At 36.8% G+C, this 19,331-nt stretch overlaps 1 protein-coding gene across 4 annotated transcripts in view; it reads left to right on the top strand.

The window, feature by feature from the left end:
* SLC13A5 (solute carrier family 13 member 5) overlaps nt 1–19,331 on the top strand; it is a 423,982-nt gene that overhangs the window by 144,091 nt on the left and 260,560 nt on the right. Inside the window, exons 1-2 of one of the 4 annotated variants that reach the window (XM_044054250.1) lie at nt 12,016–12,378; nt 13,106–13,210. In XM_044054250.1, coding sequence (XP_043910185.1) covers nt 13,109–13,210 — 102 coding nt within the window. In that variant the 5' untranslated portion in view covers nt 12,016–12,378; nt 13,106–13,108. Of the gene's footprint in view, nt 1–12,015; nt 12,379–12,425; nt 12,524–12,627; nt 12,839–13,105; nt 13,211–19,331 lie in introns of those variants that run through there. The other 3 variants (XM_044054249.1, XM_044054251.1, XM_044054248.1) reach the window with 3 other exon arrangements.

Raw genomic sequence — 19,331 nt, forward strand, 5'->3', positions numbered from 1 at the left:
AGTTACAACATGAGCATAGTAATGGTATGAATAAGATATAAAATGCTGAATAAATGCTCATCTTTATCATGTAGTCTTAAGGTCCTAAAGACTTGGCCTTTAAGTACATTCTTAGGTATCCTAAAGACTTGGCCTTGTACATTCTTAGGTATGATACCTAAGAATGTACTTAAAGGCCAAGTCTTTAGGACCTTAAGACTACATGATAAAGATGAGGATGCAGAGATTGCACTTAATGGTTTAAAATCTGATTTTCTGGAAAGGGGTTACCATGATACTGACATTGATAAGACTATCTCCAATGCTTGGCAAATGAGACATACCAGATGTAGACCATACTTTCAATCTACTAGGAATGATTCTGCTGATAACAATGTCATTCTGACTAGTAATGATTTTAGAGTTGTGTTCCAATTTGCTAGTAACATTAACCAATACACTGATGTTATTAGGAGACATTGGCATCTGTTACAAGAGGTCCCTAACCTTAATGCCACAATTGCCAATACCCCACGCTTTAGCTTTAGGAACAATAGGTCACTTAAACAGTATCTTTGCAACAGTGAACCATGCAACACTACATGCATTTCCACCCGTCACGGCACTTTTCCATGTAGATCATGTAGTGCATGTCCATATATCTACAGTAAAAACATTTATATTCATCCAACTAGACATTTTAAACTACATTCCAACACTTATTCAGATTGCAAGACTACTGACGTCATTTACTTTTGTTTTTGCCAGCAATGTCCTGCCTTTTACGTTGGCAAAACTAATAGGCTTGTTAAAGACAGAATTTTAGAACATATCCGTGACATTAGGAATAATAAGCAAACAAATGCACTTGCTAATCATGTTATGTGCACAGATTCTTCTCATTCCTTCAAATTCTTTGTCTTGCAACACATATATAGAAATCTGAGAGGTGGAGATATAGAAAATGTTACAGAGAGCCATGAACAGAAATGGATACTGAAACTTAATGCAGAAAGATACCCAGGCCTCAATGGTACCACCTCTTTGATTCCATTCTTGAAAGCTAGACGCCTTAAACATTGACAGTTTTTATTGTCATTTTTATTGTTACTTTTATTATATTACATTTTATGCATATGCAAATGTATTTTATGCAGTATTTATTCAGCATTTTATATCTTATTCATACCATTACTATGCTCATGTTGTAACTGTCTCTTTAAATAACTTTTGGTGTATGACATCATTAATTCATGAGATAATTGGCTTTTTACCTATTTAAGCAGTGCTATTCACTTGATCTTTGTCTGATGAAGCAACTATTGTTGCGAAAGTGCTCACCTCTGTCTTTTACTTTTTGTTTTCATTAAACGTTATTGTGTGTTATCTTGGTGCATTGTGTTTATATTTTTATATTTAGGATGTTCCATTTAATAGATGATAAGGTAGTAATGAGTATTTCTGGGTTAAACTTGGACAAGTTGCATATTGTTTTATAAACATGCTGTTTAAGTGGATGTGTGAGATGTCTGGGTATAGATTGGGGGATGGTCACAGAAACAGTCTGATACTGTACCTGTGGTGGTGAATTTACTAGGGTCAAACTCTAGGATGCTGTAATAAGTGGAGCTATTAATTTGTTGCATGAAACTATACAAGTGTATGTTGGATGTAGAAAAGTTTGAGTTTATGTCCAGTTAATTGATATTGACATCACCTAGTACAATTTTTTTCTTGCTGAATTGTTATGGATAGCCAAAGTAAAATATATTCCACTGTAGCAGTATTGCCTCCAGGTGGGATGTATAGTACAGTAATACATATTTCTTAATATTTGTTTATTTTCAGGAAAGTATTAAGACGCTTTGCAGAACTGAATTTTGGTATTGATTTATTGTAAGGGGAAATGTGGTAGGTATTGGGAAATATTAAAGCAATACTACAGCCTTTCCTCTTTATATGGTCATTATGGATGATATTATAGTTGGGGGGGGGTACAACTTTGGAGTCATTTATGCTTGGCTTAAACCAAGTTTCAGTTACAGAAAGAGTATCAGGCTTGTGTTGGTTAATCCATTTATGTAGTTCAGTAGTTTTATTTCCTATGCTTCTAATATTTATGGTGGCAAAAATTAGATTACTGGCATGAGGTTGATCTTTGAGGGGTTAGAATAGTGTATGGAAGGGAATTGTCTATGATGTTGGTTGTGATGGGTGGGGACAGGATCAGGTTGAATGTCTCCTCCTATGAGGATTTTTGTAGTACATTTTTTCAGTGTCAATGGCACAATAGGTAGCACACTTGCTTTTATTGCAGAAGGCTGTGGGTTCTGTTCCCACACCAGGCAAATTGGTTGCTACCCTCCTGAGTGTGTCATCCTTCAGGTAAGACATTAAATCAAGGCCCCATCTGCCTGATTTGGTGGTAGGTCAGATGGATGTAAAAGATCCCATAGCATCTGTTGCTCATCTTGTCAGGATGAAGTACATGAACATTGTGGGTTCTGTTCAAGCAGCTTTATTATGTACAAACACATTATAAATGAAGCTAAATAACTTTAACTTATATACAAGCTAGCTGTCTCTTACATAGACGTTCACACTCTGGCTCTACTCACAAAATGGCACTGAAGCTAGCACGTGCTTGCTATTTATATGCACATTCAGGTCTTAGAAATGCTTCTTAAAGGTACAACACGCATGTTATTCTACATCCTCCCTCCTTGAGAAATGAGCTACGCAATATTGATGACATTGACTGACATGCAATTTATGCAAAATAATTTTCATCATGCAATTGTACAGAACTAGATACATATATAGAACTACGTCCAGGTTGTTGTGTATTTCACACTGGGTTTGGAAATACGACCAAATGGTGTGATATAGAAATTGGAATTAGGTTTAGCTACTGGGATTGTCTCTGCTGAATGTTCAACATTAGGAACATCAGGAACATTATCAGAAACGGTAGTGGAATCAAGATATGTTCTGGAACAGGAACATTGTCTGAACTGCTCTGATATTTAGAGTCTGTATCACAGGAATAATATTGCGATATCAGTTTTGATACAGGAAGAAGATGTCTACGATTTCTCCTGTACTCCATACCCTAAGATCTCACAAAATAGGATATTGGCTATACACATATACTTGTTACTTCACCAATCCGGTCAAAAGCTTTCGCCGTTTGTATCCTCACTGCCTCTCCTTCTTTCAATGGATGAAGAAATCTGCTCGATTTGTTGTAACTGGACTTCTGGAAAGAATGCTTTCTAAATAATTGGACTTTGATTGCTTTGTTGTTTTTAGCTTTAGGCCTCAATAAACTGGAACTAATAGGCAAAGTTGTTCTGGTTTGCCTGGACAGAAGTCTCTGAGCAGGTGAGCCAAGTATATCATGGTGTATGTTTTTGAGATTGAGTAAATTCAAAAAGACATCAGTATTATCACACTTTGACTTTTCAAGTAATTGCTTTGCACCCTGTACTGCACGTTCAGCTAGTCCATTTGACTGTGGATATTCTGGACTACTAGTAACAGCTGGCCCTTTGGTGTAGTCAGAATAATCTAGAACTGAACACTCTTAAAACTGTGGAAATGGCAGTGGACTTTAGGAGTGGTACTACAATATTATGCCCCCTCTTTATATTTAATACTGCTGTGGCAGTTGCTGTGGCAGTTGTGGAATTCTTCAACTTTTTGGGATCTATAATCTCCCAGGACTTGAAGTGGGAGTCCAGTATAGGGTCCATCGTAAAAAAGGCACAACAACGACTGTACTTTCTGCGACAGTTGAGGATGTTCATCCTCCCACAGGAACTCTTGAGTCACTTCTATACAGCAGTCATTGAGTCTGTTCTCAGATTATCTATAACAGTGTGGTTTGGATCTCTGTCTAATCATGACAAAAAAAGTTGACATTGAATAGTCAGGTCTGCTGAAAATATCATTGGTGCTAGTTTGCCCTCCTTACAGGACCTGTATTATTCCAGAGTCATGAAAAGGGCAGGGAAGATTATCACCAACCCTTCATATGCTGGACAGGGGAAACAGGTGCTGACATTGAGGGAACATGGGCAAAATTCTTGGCTAGGCTTATAAGGGCCTCTGGGCCAATAGCCTAGTATCATCCGATGAACCTATGAATATCCAGGCCACCATCTTTTTGAACTATTACCATCAGCCAGGTGTTATAGATTAATATGCACCAAAACAAGCAGCTATATGAACAGTTTTTTTCCACAGGCCATCAAGTTCATAAACAGTTAACTTAGCTTATTAGGTAGAGGTATTCTTTCTCCCAAGCCTCCGAGGATTCTTCAGTATTGTTTACATATTGTTAACACTTTCTTTCAGAGCTTATTTCAGTATTTCTTGCACTGAGTTGCACTTTGCACCTTGTATGTATATGTATATGTATATTTACTTTTTTGTCTTGTTCTTAATAGTTGCATGTATGTTTTTTGTTTTGTTCTTAATAGTTGTATGTATGTCATTTATGTAATTCATACTTGGAGAGTCACTGAAACTGGACTCAAATTCCTTCTATGCATGCATACTTGGCCAGTGAATGTGATTCTGATTCTGAACATTTATTTATTTATTTAATTTATTTCACATTTGTTAACCGGGTTAGTCCAACTGCGTTTGCAAACAAACCCATTTTCAGTGGAGACCCGAGGGGAAAGCCCCAGCAAACATAAGTAAACATAAAGTGACAATATACAAATATTAAATAACAATTACAATAAATAATGTAATAAATGAATATGTACAAAGTCCCATTCTCTTGCAAATTTCAGAAATGTGACTGGTAAATTGGGTACCATTGTCAGCTTTTGTGGACTTCCATGAACTGAGACATTTCAACTTAGTAATAACAGTTGTGGAAGTTAGGTTATATAGTAGATCAATATCAAACCAGTTTGGATAAGAGTCTACCAGTACTAAGATGTTGATTGTTCCACTTGAGTATGTCAGTGGCTACTGTTGACCAAGGTAGTTCAGGAATTTGACTTAGCTGAAGTGGTTCTTTCTGCAAATGCAGTTTAGCACTATTGCATACTGAACAAGAAGAAAGTACTTTATCAATGTCTTTTGCTAGAGAAGTCCAAAATACTAGTCCTCTCGCCCTTCTTTTGGTTGCTTGGGAACCTGGGTGACCATGATGCAAAATCTGGATATATTCATGTTGTAAGGAAGCAGCAAAAACAATTTTAGGAACTTTGAAACTAATGCCATCTTCCATCAACATCTCATCTATGTAAGAAAAGTAGGGTTGTACTTTTGGTGGTACACTAGATTGTTTTGATGGCCATCCATTATTGATGTAGTGATTGAGATTTTTCAAAACTGGATCAGTCTTTGTGTGATCCCTTAGCTCATCAAGTCATGTGATAGAAAAATTATGTACTTCCATGACATCTAAGTCAAACATCTCTGCGTCAAGCTGTTCTGTTGTATTTCTGGGTGACCTGGATAAGGTATCAGTCAGATAAAGAAGTTTGCCTTTTGTATAGACCATTTTGAAGTTGTACTTTTGCAATTTAAGCATCATTCTTTGTAATCTTGTTGAAGCTGAATGCATAGGCTTCTTTAAAATAGTAACCAGAAGTTGATAATCAATTTCAATCTGAATATCTTGACCATAGATACAATCATGAAACTTGGAACATATAAACACTATAGCCAAAAGTTCTTTCTCAGTCTGAGCATATTGCATTTCAGTTTGGGTAAGTGTTCTAGATGCATAGGCTACTGGTCTACCCTCTTGAAGAATGACTGCACCTAGATCAAATCTTGAAGCATTGTAGGAAAGAGTTACTGGTTTGCTGACATCATAGTATCTTAATGTAGGTGGATTAGCAATTTTCTGCTTAAGGTCTTCAAATGCTTTCTGGTGATGTTCTAACCATGATCATGTAACATTCTTAAATGTTAGCTCTCTCAAAGGCATTGTCAACTCACTGAAGTCTGGTATAAACTTGCCTAAAACTTGATTATCCAAGAAAATGTTGTAGAGCTTGTACATTATCTGGTGCTGACATCTCAAGAATGGCTGCTTGCTTGGATGAGACAGGTCTCAAGCCAATGCTAGTAAATAAATGACCTACATATGTAACTTCTGGTAGTCTGAATTTGCACTTTAGAGGGTTGAGCTTCAAGTTTACTTCATGTGCTCTATCTAGAATGCTCTTAAGGTTTCTGTCATGCTCTGCTTCATCACTGCTTCCGACTAATAAATGGCATCCTGAGAAATCTGTATCTTCCAAATGGGGTATGGAATATAGTCAGTAATGAAGATTTATGATCAAGCATCACTTGCCAAAGTGAACTTTTTGCATCTAAGACAGTCTGACAGAAAAAAACAGTGGCATTTGGTATTAGAGCTGCAACTTCCTTGACTGTATGCTAGGATAACAAGGTTTTTTAATGCTTTGTTCAAATCTCTTGGGTCAAAGCATATTCTTCTTTTGTCTGAGCCTTTTTTGTGAGTTGCTACCATGGACAACACCCATTTGGTAAGTTCTGTAACTGGACAGATTATACCTTGCTGCACCATTTTGTCCAACTGAGCTTTGACTTTATGCTGCATGGCTATCAGAACTTTTCTTGTTGGTCTGACCACTGGACTGATCTCTGGGTTTAACTCCATATAATACACAACTGGAAGTTTGCCCACCTTGTCATCGAAAACATCAGCATACTCTGAAAAATTAATGTTAGTGAAACTGGAACTGGGACATGTGCTTATCTGATTAACTTCTTTGGTAAAAGAAAGCAGATTCATTCCCAGAATATCTCTGAGACCCAAAATGACTGCACAGGTCTTTGGACTACATAAAACAATAAGATATAAAAGTTCTTGGCCGCATAACTGAGCCTTTGGTTTGAATTTCTTCACCTCCATAAGCAACAAGTTTTGCACAACTGGTCACATTTAGTTGTTCACCAGCTCTCACTTTAGCAAAAGTATCTGTAGACATAACATTACACTTTGACCCAGTGTCTGCTTTGAGCTCAGTGGGTTTACCATTGATCTAGACAGGCAGTACTAAATACTTCATTCTTTGCCAATAAAACTACTGCATCAATTCTTTCACCAACTACTGACACACCATCTATATAGAAAGCAGACTGTTGCAGTTCTACTTGATCAATTTGCTTTTTCGACTGACCCTTCTTTATACCAGTATGAGGCTTACTTGATTTACAACATTTTTGAAAATGGTTCCATTTCTTACATTTATGGCATTGCTGACCAAATGCTAAGCACTTTTCTCTTTTAGATTCATGGTTGGCACCACAATTGTGAGAGTTGACAATAAAGCTTGAGTTGGGTTTTGCTGGCTTACCCTTGTACTGCACTGAGCATGCTCCTTTAGCTGAACTAGTTTTGGAACTTGCTGAAAGATTGTGGGGCCTCCCAGGAAAACCTGCAGGAGCTGTAGCTGCCATGTGCTTAGGTCTGTTTCTGCCTGCCACATGTTGCATGATCTCTATATTTGCTCTGGAGCCTGCTGAAACCATGCTCTTTTCACTTGCAAGCATATTTGTGTGCCTTTCTGTAACTTCATGGATTTGACAAATCTGAATAGCTTTGCTCAGTGTTAAATCACTGTCACAAAGCAAAATCTTTCTCACAACAGCACTATTAATACCACACATGAGCCTGTCCTTTATTAACTCATCTTTTAAATCACCAAACTTACACATTTTAGCTTTGTTCCTCAGGTCAGTAATATGAACTGCAAAAGTTTATCATTGCTTTTGATCTCTTGTGTAAAACAAATGCCTCTCTAATGTAACATTAGTCTGGGGGTTACACATCTCTCTGAGTTTGCGCTTCAAACACTTGGGGTCTTCCCTTGATTCAACCTGTACAATAAAACGACGATGTTCCCCTTCACCTTCATACACTGCTGGTGCATATACAAATGAATGCTCCCTTTCAATGGCCTCTGACTCTGCTAGGTTTAACAAAATGAATGCCCTGGTGAGTGCATCTTTATCAGAATATGCTGCTTGTATGAATATGTCATACTCCTGCTCAAATATTCTCCAGTTCTCTGCAATATTCTGATCAAATACAAGTGGTAGTGGTTTTCAAAACCCGTCTGCCATATTAATACATCTCAGTGAAGACTTTTGCCAGTATGCAGAAACACACACACACACACACACACACACATATATATATATATATATATATATATATATATATATATATATATATATATATATGTGCCAGAAATGTATGCCAGTACTTTTAACTGTGCCCAACAAGCCTCTGTATAACTGAACTTTGTAAAATACATTTCTCAGGTGCTGTAATACTCTTGAAATCATTGCATTGTAAAAGTCACATCATTTTAAGAAACATTTCAAATAACTGCACTGTGCAAATGAACTGGGCAGAAGAAGCTCAGAGTAAGAAACATTTTGAAGTAACTGCACTTTGTGAATCAAGAGTACGCAGCACACTGAAATTTCCCCAAAATGGCTGTACTTTGCTAAACAACTCTGTATAGTGCAAGAAACACTCTGTAATGACGGCACTCTGCAAATAGATATACCCAGCACAAGAAAATTTTTGAAATGGTTGTATTTGACTGAACTTTGTGAAATAGTGGCACTTTGCACACAACAAACTCTTCAGAATAAATGCACAGTAATAAACACACACTGTAAGCACTTTTGCACACTTTGAGATACTTTGAATAACTCTAGTTATACTATTCAGAGCTCCAATCAATGCAAAGTAGTAGTTTATGCCAAAACACAGTAACTCACCAAAAGAACACACAGTTGCCTTGCTTTATTTATACTTAATGTGCCCCGTTTGCCCTTTGTTATATTCATTTTGCTCATTTAACCTCTTTTCATGCCCATTATATCTTTTGTGTTCGTTTTAACTCTAAACATGTCTGTTTTACTTTAAACATGCTTGCTTTGCAATTCTGAGGTAATTCTAAACCCCTTATGTGCTTTCCAGATGCTCGTTTTATCAAATATCTTAATTTCAAACATTTCGTCCAATTAATATGCTTTTTATGCTTGTTGTTTGCTTAATAAATGTTTTTGTGCTATTTGTTTGCTTAGTAAAGCATTTTGTGCCCTCATAATGTTCTTTTTTATCTTTTTTAACAAATTGTTCATGCAAGTTTTCATTACCTTTAGCTTGTTTCTGACCTTGTTTTACTGTCAGTTCACTTAGTTTGCCTTCACCATTAACTCTGCACCTATTGGCTCTGAAAAGCAGTCTCTGCAATCCCGGTTCTGACACAATGTTGTTCATCTAGTCAGGATGAAGTAGATGAACATTCTGAGTTCTGTTCTAGCAGCTTTCTTATGTATAAACACAATAAAAATGAAGCTAAATAACTTTAACATATATACAAACTAACTGTCTCATGCATATATGTTCACATTCTCGCTGTACTCACAAAATGGCATTGAAGCTAACATGTTCTTGCAATTTATATGCATGCTCAAGTCTTAGAAATGCTTCCTAAAGGTACAACACATGTTATTCTACAGCATTTATCAAAAAGAGTAGGTGAATCTCACCAGTGCCCTGACCAAATTATCCCTAGTAGTATAAACAGCACATCATGTCTCCCCTGAAGAGAGGTTACTAGCCTAGTGGGAGTAACGCCACCAATGAAGGATAAATAAAAAAAATAAATTGGGGTAGTACAGATTATCATTTCTGGAGAGTAAATTTTAATTTGATTTGAGTTTAAATGGATTTAATCAGTCTGCATTTGGGATAAAGGTGAGGGGCGTCATTAAATAGGTTTGCTGTGATGTGTGGAGAGCTTATGAAGGAAGTATGAATAGGTGGTTGGGAAAGAGTTGGAGAGATGCTGAAAGCTATTACTGAGTCATGGTTGGATGAGAGATGGCTCAGCATATAGAGAATAATAGAGGAAAAGCTGAGAAGTAGCATGATTAATTAAAGGGATCTGTATTTTTTCATGGCAAGTAGTGGGATGTAGGAATCAAGAAGGAGGTAAGAGGATGACTATAGTATATTTAGTGGTGGTGGAGTCTGAAAGCTGATAGAAGGTAGGTAGGTAGGTAGATAGGAAGGGCACATTTTCTATGAAGGAAGAGAGGTAGGTTGTCCTGGTATATTCTCTTATCTTTCTGAAATAAAGGGATGTAGAAGGATAGACTATGAGGCTGTAGTTAAGATAGGAAGTAGTAAGGGTTTGTTGGAGAAAGTAGAGGTCAGAATATAGAATAATAGAAAGGTATCATTATTTATTTATTTGTCTACTTAATTTATCTTTTATTTATTGTTTGGGTAATGTATTTTTTAAATTATTTATGTTTGCTTACTTATTTATTTTTTTTAGACATGAAGAAAATGTGACAGGGACATATTTGTACCATCCCAGGCTAACAGTAAACAAAGAAACATAGATTACAGCAGCATGCAATGAAAACTTGCCCCCTCCATTACTATGCTAACAGGATAGACTACTTAATACTTGTCTCCTCTGTTACTTTTTTGATTGCTCTACTTCTTTAGTCAGATTTTTCCAGTCTGACACCACTGTTTTGTGAAATAATACTTCTTGTCAATGACCCTAGTTATCCATCTTCATGTTCATACCTCTCAACTGTACATGTTTTCGCAGAATGTCCAGATTTTTGACTCATATTTTTAGTCAATTTTTCATAAAATTGTGGTTTTCTGACAAATTAGTGGCAAATAATTAAAGACTGACATTAGAAAATCATTGCAGATATTTGAGTTTCAGAGTTAATAACCTTCAGAAAATTCATGCTAATGCAAAACCTGTTATTCTATCAACTTTCTAAGTTTCTAAGAGCAATATTTAAAGATTGTCCCTATTTTGGGGCAATTTGTCTGACTATTATTTATGGATTTGTCCAGATTTCTTGCTCTAAGAGGTTGAGAGGTAGGGATGTTCCCTCTTTGCTTCCATTTTTCAAGACTATGTTAAGATCTTGTATTATGCAGTTGAAGAGTCTCTAAAAATGTCTTCTGTTGAAGACTGTTCATCGCTTTTGTTCTACCCTCTGTCCACTGTCTTTTCAAAAAATGATGAGGACTGCCAAACTGTACAGAATGTCTTATATGGGGTTTTTATTACACGTGGATATACAGAAATAACTATTTCTTGTTTTCCACTGGTGATGCCCTTTCCTGTGCATGCTTGTCTTATTCTAATCTTTTTGACAGTCTATCACATTGTTTGCTTACCTTCAGTTCATCTAATATGATTACCTTAAGTCTCTTTTCTCATTTGTCATTACTACACCCCTTCCAGCTGTGCAGTCTTTTAAAGGGTTTTAGCTCAATAGCTATATTCATAGATTTGCTTGCCAAGCTTATGGCCTACTAGCCTTCAGGAAGCTTGATTACTGTAAGCCCATGTTGATATTTCTACTTTCACTATATATATATATATATATATATATATATATATATATATATATCAAGATAATTGTTAATGAAGTTTACGAATGGTGTCTTCTGCATGTAAGAAAATTTATTGTATAATCTAGTAAAGTGATGTGTAATGTATCTAAATTTTTTTGTTATTCATACTTATTTTCAGTATTATGTTCTCCACTTTGGTGTTAGCTCCTGCAAGCACTGCATTCCAGGTATAGACTTTCAGACAGTGTGAGATGAGACATTGCTTATATACCAGACAAAGGTTACCTTTTAGTACCCTATAATAGAGAGAATATAATGACAGCTGCTAAGCCTTTCTGAATAGTTGACATTTTCCAGTTGGCTGATCTTTTTAGCTAGGAATCTTTATAACTTTTAATGTTCTTTCAGGTGACTTGTTTGAAGGCTACATAATGCCGCATTGTATTCAATTATATGTCTCCTCAGTGAAGTACAGACTGGTACTGTGATATCCCTGGTGTGACAAGACATGCCTTTAACTTGGTAGATATACACTGGTAACCTTTGTATTCCTCTTTATTACTCTGCATTTACTTGATTTTAACTTAAGCTGCAGTGTTTCATATTCCTCCAGTCTTACCAAGTCATCTGCTTCCTCCACTTTGTCAGTTATCAGCTCGTGCTGGGTGAATCTGCTTCATCAACAAAAAGACAGCCTTTGCCTCCCCAGTCCTTTTGCAATGACAGTTATAAGGACACGGAATATGATAAGCACTAACACTGATTTTTCTACCTTCATAGCTCAGAACTTCTTATCTCAAGAATCAGGAATAAAGCTCCCAGATCACGGGCAGCGTTTAATTATTAGTCTACTGAAGATAATAGAATACGAGGATTTTCGGAAGTAATAATGACTATTTTTTTTTTATTGTAAGCCACTCCATCAAAATTCCGAGCTAAAATCAGAGCCATCCCTGAAAATCAAGGACAGCTGAGAAGTATGGGTGCCTTGTTTGTCCATCCTTTCATCTAAACAGTCTGCGTTTTATTATCACTTTGCTTTGCCAGCGTTTTACCCACGGTGGTATCCATGTCTTCATGTTTCTGGGATCTCCTATTTTTTTTTTCAGTGGACAGATGATGGTACAGTATAATAGCAAATTCATAGCTAAACTTCTTTACAAAATACTGTATTGGTCATCCTAATACTAATTTAAAAATCAGAATAGTAAAAAAAAGTTTAACTGCACCTTAGAATGACTAAAACCTCATTGCTCTAATTGCTGGCCATAAGTCCCTTTAGCAACGCAAAAGGCAAGACAGCATGTTTGCAAAAATGAATAACTCTGTGCTTTACAAACCAGAAACTGCTGATGCAATAACCAATATGTATGAGAACTCCAGATTTACCTACTGACTTGTAATGTGTTTTTAAGCCAAGAAAAAGTAGAACGGTTGGTAAGTACTTGTCCTCTGCCTTGACCACATTAAACGCTGAGAAAGCCACGGTTTCTAATTTGCATTAAGGTGTGGATGCGTGTGCATGTAAAGGACCACATGTAGCCTTCCCACACTGATGATAATAACAATGATCCTACTGGTGAATTAAGCTGGCAGGCAAAGGCAGAAGCGTGTTAATATTTAAGTCTCTGTTCTCCATGAGTTTTAAATCAGTGTATACTTTTTTCTCATTCCTGACAGCTCATTGCCGTTTGTCTTTTTCAGAACATGGCATCATGTCTTAAAACATTATGGAGATTTAAGAAATTTCTAATCGTTTACCTGACCCCCGTTCTGCTCCTACCCTTGCTTGTGGTCGTGCAAACTAAGGTAAGTTTTTTTTTACCTCAAAATCTCAGTAGAACTGTTAGAAGTAATCAATACTGTGGGGCAAATTGCCTTAAATAACAGAAGGTGACTAGTTTTTACTCAACAAATCAATGGGAAACCAGGGGTATTCATTAAAATTGAGTGCTTAGAGGGAACCCAAATGCTTTAGTTTTCAGTGAGTATGGGTGCCTTAACCAAAAAAATGCTAACGACTGGGACTTGTAGTTAAGACTACATTAAATCGTCAAACAATTTGAGAGAATTTACAGCAAACACACACTTTACTGCCTCGGGTTGTTACTTGATCAGTAATGGTTATAGTCAGGTTAGGACCGTGAATGTGGCTAGAAAAAAAATATTTATTATTCAGTCTCATTTTGCTGCCCCATCCCACCTCACATTAATACCACATGTTGCTCCCACACCCGTAATAAAAGATGTGCAATTTCCTGCTTTTAACATTCACAACTATATTATAACATCAAGTTTCTGGTGTTCGGGTTGCACTGAATATATTACTCTGTGTGTGTGTGTGTGTGTGTGTGTGTGTGTGGAGTGACAGATACATACATAGACAGACAGACAGATAGCATACCTTTCAATTGTCCAAATTTTCGAAGAATAGCCAGATTTTAGTCTCATATTTTTGGTCTCCTCATAAAAATGTGTTTTTCTGGCATACCACTGAGGACTGAAGTCCCAAAAACAATGACACAAATTTGAGTTTCAGACTTCGTATCCTTCGGAAAGTGTATGCTAACTCAAATCCTATTAACAATTCTAACAATGTTTGAAGTTTATTTACAACAGCAATATTTAAACGCTGGTCTTATTTTTGGGGCTTTGCCCCTCCGTTAGTTCTTGCTTTGTACAGAATAGGTTCATAGGTATGCTAGAGAGAGAGAGAGATAGACAGACATATAGATGATAGACAGACAGATGGATAGGTGGATGGGTGTGAGAGAGACATACAGGTGTGTGCGTGTGTGTGTGAGTGAGTGTGTATAACGATCAAGCAATGTTTTGTGATACTTACTATACGCAACTTTGTATGCCAAACTGAAATGATACTTTGTAACTTTAACACGGTGAAGTTGCTGACATACACACACACACACACACACACACACACACACACACACACACACACACACACACTGGCGTTGTCGCCTCACAGCAAGACGTTGCCCCGTTCGATTCTCAGCTAGAGCGTCTTCTGTCTGGAGACATGCGTGAATGGGCGTACCTTCGTTGAAGGTTGTGCGTCAGGGCTGGCAACTCGGCACGTAAAAATCTACTGCCAATCATTAGCGGACCGGAGTTTCACTGTGGCGACCCCTAACCGGGAAAAGCCGAAAGACACAGCAATATATTATATATAATATGCATAATTAAATAGCTGTATACATTAAATTAAATATTTTGTGTATTGATCTTCACTGGCATCTACAAAAATATGTATTATGATTCCATAAATGTCAACTGTCTTAAGACTTTGTATGCCTATTGGGCTCTTGGACCAGACCCTTACTATACAGCCACATAAGCACATTTAATAATCATGACTATAAGCAAGTATGCACGTGTAGCAGCAGGTATTAAATTATAAAGTTGGCTGCATTTTCTGGTCTTAGGATACACAATGTTTCTGAGTGATATCCTGGAAAGAATAAGAATATGTGCGCAGCTGAATGTAAAGCGTATGCCTAGCTACACCAAGTCTGCAAGCTGCAATGCATTGGCCAGATAAGAATGAATAGCTCTGATGTTGCCAAGAGGTCGGTTGCCATGCTGTTGTGTGACAGTGTGACAGGCTACCCAGACTACAATAACGGTAGTACTATTTACACAGTTCCCGAAGGACTGTACAACCAGAGGTCACAGATCTCAAACCTGCGCCTCACAAAGCAAGCTGTGTTATATTTTATGACATTGTAAGCATCACTCTTTGCGTGAGAAAGAAAAAAAAAGATAACATTTTTATTGTAAGATAAGTGAGTGATATGTAATGCGCTAGCCAAATTATATTCGGGTAACGTTTTTAATATTAATAAAGTCTTACTGGGAAGTAATATTCTTTTATTATAGTGTAGACTCTTATCATGCGACAAATGTCGTTATCAATAGTACTGCTATGGGGACATATCTCTCAACTTCTTACCAGAATAAATCTGGGCACAGCATAAAATAATGGGGGGACAAAGACCCCCAAAATAGGGTCAGATTGAAGTATTATTCATAAATTTAGAAAGTTGTTGGAATAACATGATTTGTGTTAACATGCATGTTTTGATGGATATGAAATCTGAAACTTAAACGTATGTTATTATTTAGTGACTTCAATCACTAAAAAAACTCAAATTTTATGTGGAACACACCAGAAATATGGCAAAAATCTGGACATTCAGGAAAAATCTGTTCAGTTGAGAGGTATGAATTTGGGGTATATTGGAAGTTAATCTTGTTTGCCAGAATGGAGAATCAGACTGCTCTATATAATTCATCTTCCCTCGCTAGTCACGAATGTTGGGGTACAGTAAGAGTGGGGTACAGTCTGCCAGAGATGATTACGTTAGAAGACACAGTTCCATTAGTGACGCTACGTCGTTATTTACCTCTTACGTACTCAAGTGAATCAAGTAAATGATTATTACCCCCCAAATCAAAGCGATTTCCTTAGAGACAATTAGGACTGGAAGCAATGTCACATGGTTACTCGGTGAGTGTACTAGCTCAGGAGAAATAAAATGAAGAGCTGAGCACACGGCCCCACCAAGATAGGCTGCTGAAATTCAGAGTAATGTACCGTCAGTTGTGACTAGGAAACATACAAACTTCTAGAATGAAAGGGAGAGGTAATCATACATGAAACAAGAAATTGTCATGGAATGGCTTGAGTACACAGAAATCAGATAATAGGGGAGGTTGTCCAAGGGACACCTAATGAGATTAGTGCGTACCGTCAGATGATGACAACAAATTGGAACATCTGTCAGCAGTCCTCTGTAAATACTGAAAGCAAACGCTGAATGTTCTGCACTGATAAAAACACCATTTAATAAAATACTGCAGTTTTAACAGTGGCACATTATTACCTGTAGGGGAAAAAGGAGGACAGTATAAGCATAGAGACGGCATCTCCGAGGTAATGCGAGGATGGAAGTACTGTTTGGAAGAAGCTTAAGCAGTCTTCATAAGGACATTGTGGAAACAAAAAACTGTGATGGTATTAAAACATATCATGACATATATAATAACATATGGCATACATAATGAAGTGCTAGGATGAAGGGAGTTCATTTATTTTGGGATTCCCCATTAAATTTAGACCTACACAGACAGATCAGACTCCTTGCTGGTTACTATTTGCTTTCGTGAGTATTGGTTAATATTACTTATTACTACTGGCAAACAATTGCCCTTCAAACTGAGTCCAGAAGAAAAATACTCAGAAGGCACATTTTCTACCTTTGATGGCCTAATTGTTCTGCGTTCTGAAAAAAAGAGCAGCAAGGACAATGAACTTAACAACATGATTCCCATTTAGCTGTCTTCACTTTTACAGCTAACAGGAAGTCCCACTCAACAGTCTTCTACTAGTACACTAGGGCCAACTACTGATGTTGTATTATGCTATAACCCCTATTCCCCTTTTGTTTAGTACAGAATAATTGATGATATATAGCTTTCATTGAAAGGCTGGCAATAAATGCACTATATATAACATTTAGCTCAATATTTTAAATAACCTATCCACATGACGTAGTCATTCAGTGACACAGAGGCTTGAATAAACCATCATCTGGGAGGAGAAAGAGCCCCAGAAGGCACCTATACATACATCTGGGATAGGACAGCACATGGGCATTTTTCCACTCAGATGCCTCTTCTAAAAATGCCGATGCACTTTGTGGGTCAAACGTACCACCAAACAGTTTACAGGTTGCTGGTCATTTCTGAGGCTGGTGAAACTCATTTTAGCAGTTACCTGAGATTGTTGAAAAGTGTCTCTAAAATTAACACACTACACAAAAGAAACACTCTGATGTTTAATGTATTACTAAGAAGGTGACCACACAGAATGCATCTTAATGCATGAGGTATTGTGTGTTTATAGCAACATAGCATGTAAGTGGCCAAGTGATTTAATTTCTTGCACTGTTCTTTGAGTGGTTATGACCCTTGACAGTATCTGCAAACTAAGTTTTATATTGTAATATGGCAATTTAGTGTTTGTATGTCTTTAAGAAAGTCAAATGCATTGAAGCTTGTTATTGGTCTATTTGAATTAATTTGAGAGTATATATATATATATATATATATATATATATATATATATATATATATATATGTCTTGTGAAATACTGTTCTCTGTTATGGTCTGGAAGTGGTGGTGACACCATGAAAGTGCTTACCTCATGAATAAAAGATATTCCAGCTTTTAAACAGTACTGAAGTCGTGACTTCCTACAACATTGTTTGGTCTGTTGGATGTTTTGTGACATATTTTTGAACTGTTTTACCTACAGCTCATTTATCCTTGCTGCATCTTGTTTGGTGTTATAAATTTTTACTTTATCTTGTCTCTAGCATTGACAAACATGTCTTTCACTATATTTGCATTATCTTAATCTCAGTTTTCATTTTTTGCCCTATGTTTATTACATTCAGATGCTCTGATATTTTTTCATTGCAACATTCTGTCTTTCTTGCCTATATTTCTGGCATTTCTAGTGGTTTGCAAAGGTATGAATATTACAATCATGTATCTTTTTCCTTTCCTAAATGGCAGTTCTGAATAATTTGTAGTTTTATTTCGTTTTATTTGAGAAGTAACAGTTTTTGGCAAGAGATCTTACTCTTGTATAATACATGCCTATTTTCTCATGTTCCTTTTGTAATGTATTTCTGATTTTAAAATATGAAGCCATGCATTTTAGTTAAAATAATATATATATATAATATATATATATATATATATATATATATATATATATATATATATATATATGAGAGAGAGAGATGTAGATATAAATATGTGAAGCAAGATAGAGAAAGAAAATAAAATTAAAATAGGAACAACAAAGATGGAAGATCAGAACCTAGGCTACCTGCTATGGCAGCTAAGTTAGAGGAAGTAAGGAGATCTGGTGGGTTCACACACTATATTGTCACACGGGCACACCAAGGCAGGAGAGTGACAGAAGAAAGGAGCAGAGTAAAAGAGAGAAGACAAGACTCATAGGGGATATGAAACTTCCAGAACACTGGAAGAGTGTGAGTAACAGAGTAGAGCAGAAGCAGGAGTTGATTGAGTTCCTAGACCATTAGGAGTTGACACAACTGGTGCATCAGAAAGGATAGAATTCTAGGCAAGGTTAAAACCAACCCAGATGGGGTTATGGATGTCCTGCTTAATCATGCTGCTGTGTGGTTTAGAGTAAGGGGAAAGGGTAAGACTACAAAGGCAAAGATGATATGAGATTTTGGGTGAGTAGATTATGTTGTACTAGGCAAGTGGGTAAGAATGAGTTAGGAGACAGGTGGGACCAAATAAGGGACTAAAGACTTAAAAAATGTGCTAGGAATGGCGCACTTAGGGATAGTAACAAGGGTGTGTGAAAAAACAAAAAAACAAAAAGAGCATAACACTGAAGTGGTTACACAGGAATGTGAGTCTAGCTATTAAAGCAAAACACAGGGCTTAAAAGATGTGGAAAATAGGTTGTGGGGAGTGGGAGGAAATACAGTATATGAAGACTATGAAAAAGACAGTTCAGATGTTGAGGTCAATAAACGTGAAGGCTGAAAGGAAGTTAATAGAATGGGTTAAGGAAAGAAACAATGGCTTTATAGATACATAGAAAGGAGGAAGGAAGGGAGGGACAGAAATGGGCAGGGTAAGCAAAGATGGAAGAGAGAACACCAAATACTGGGCAAAGTGGAGGCACTGAATGAATACTTTACTTCAGCCTTCATAAAGGGAAACAAGGAGAGGGTAACCTGCTAAGAGGAAGGTAGGGCAGAATGGGGAGAACAGCAAACACCAGGATACAGAGCTAGGAGGTAGAGAAGGAACCGACTGCCCTTATGGAGGCTAAAGCATAAGGACCCACTGGGC

The sequence above is a fragment of the Protopterus annectens genome, chromosome 13.part0 (genome assembly GCF_019279795.1).
Source record: "Protopterus annectens isolate FY-2018-M chromosome 13.part0, PAN1.0, whole genome shotgun sequence".
Classification (NCBI taxonomy): domain Eukaryota; kingdom Metazoa; phylum Chordata; order Ceratodontiformes; family Protopteridae; genus Protopterus; species Protopterus annectens.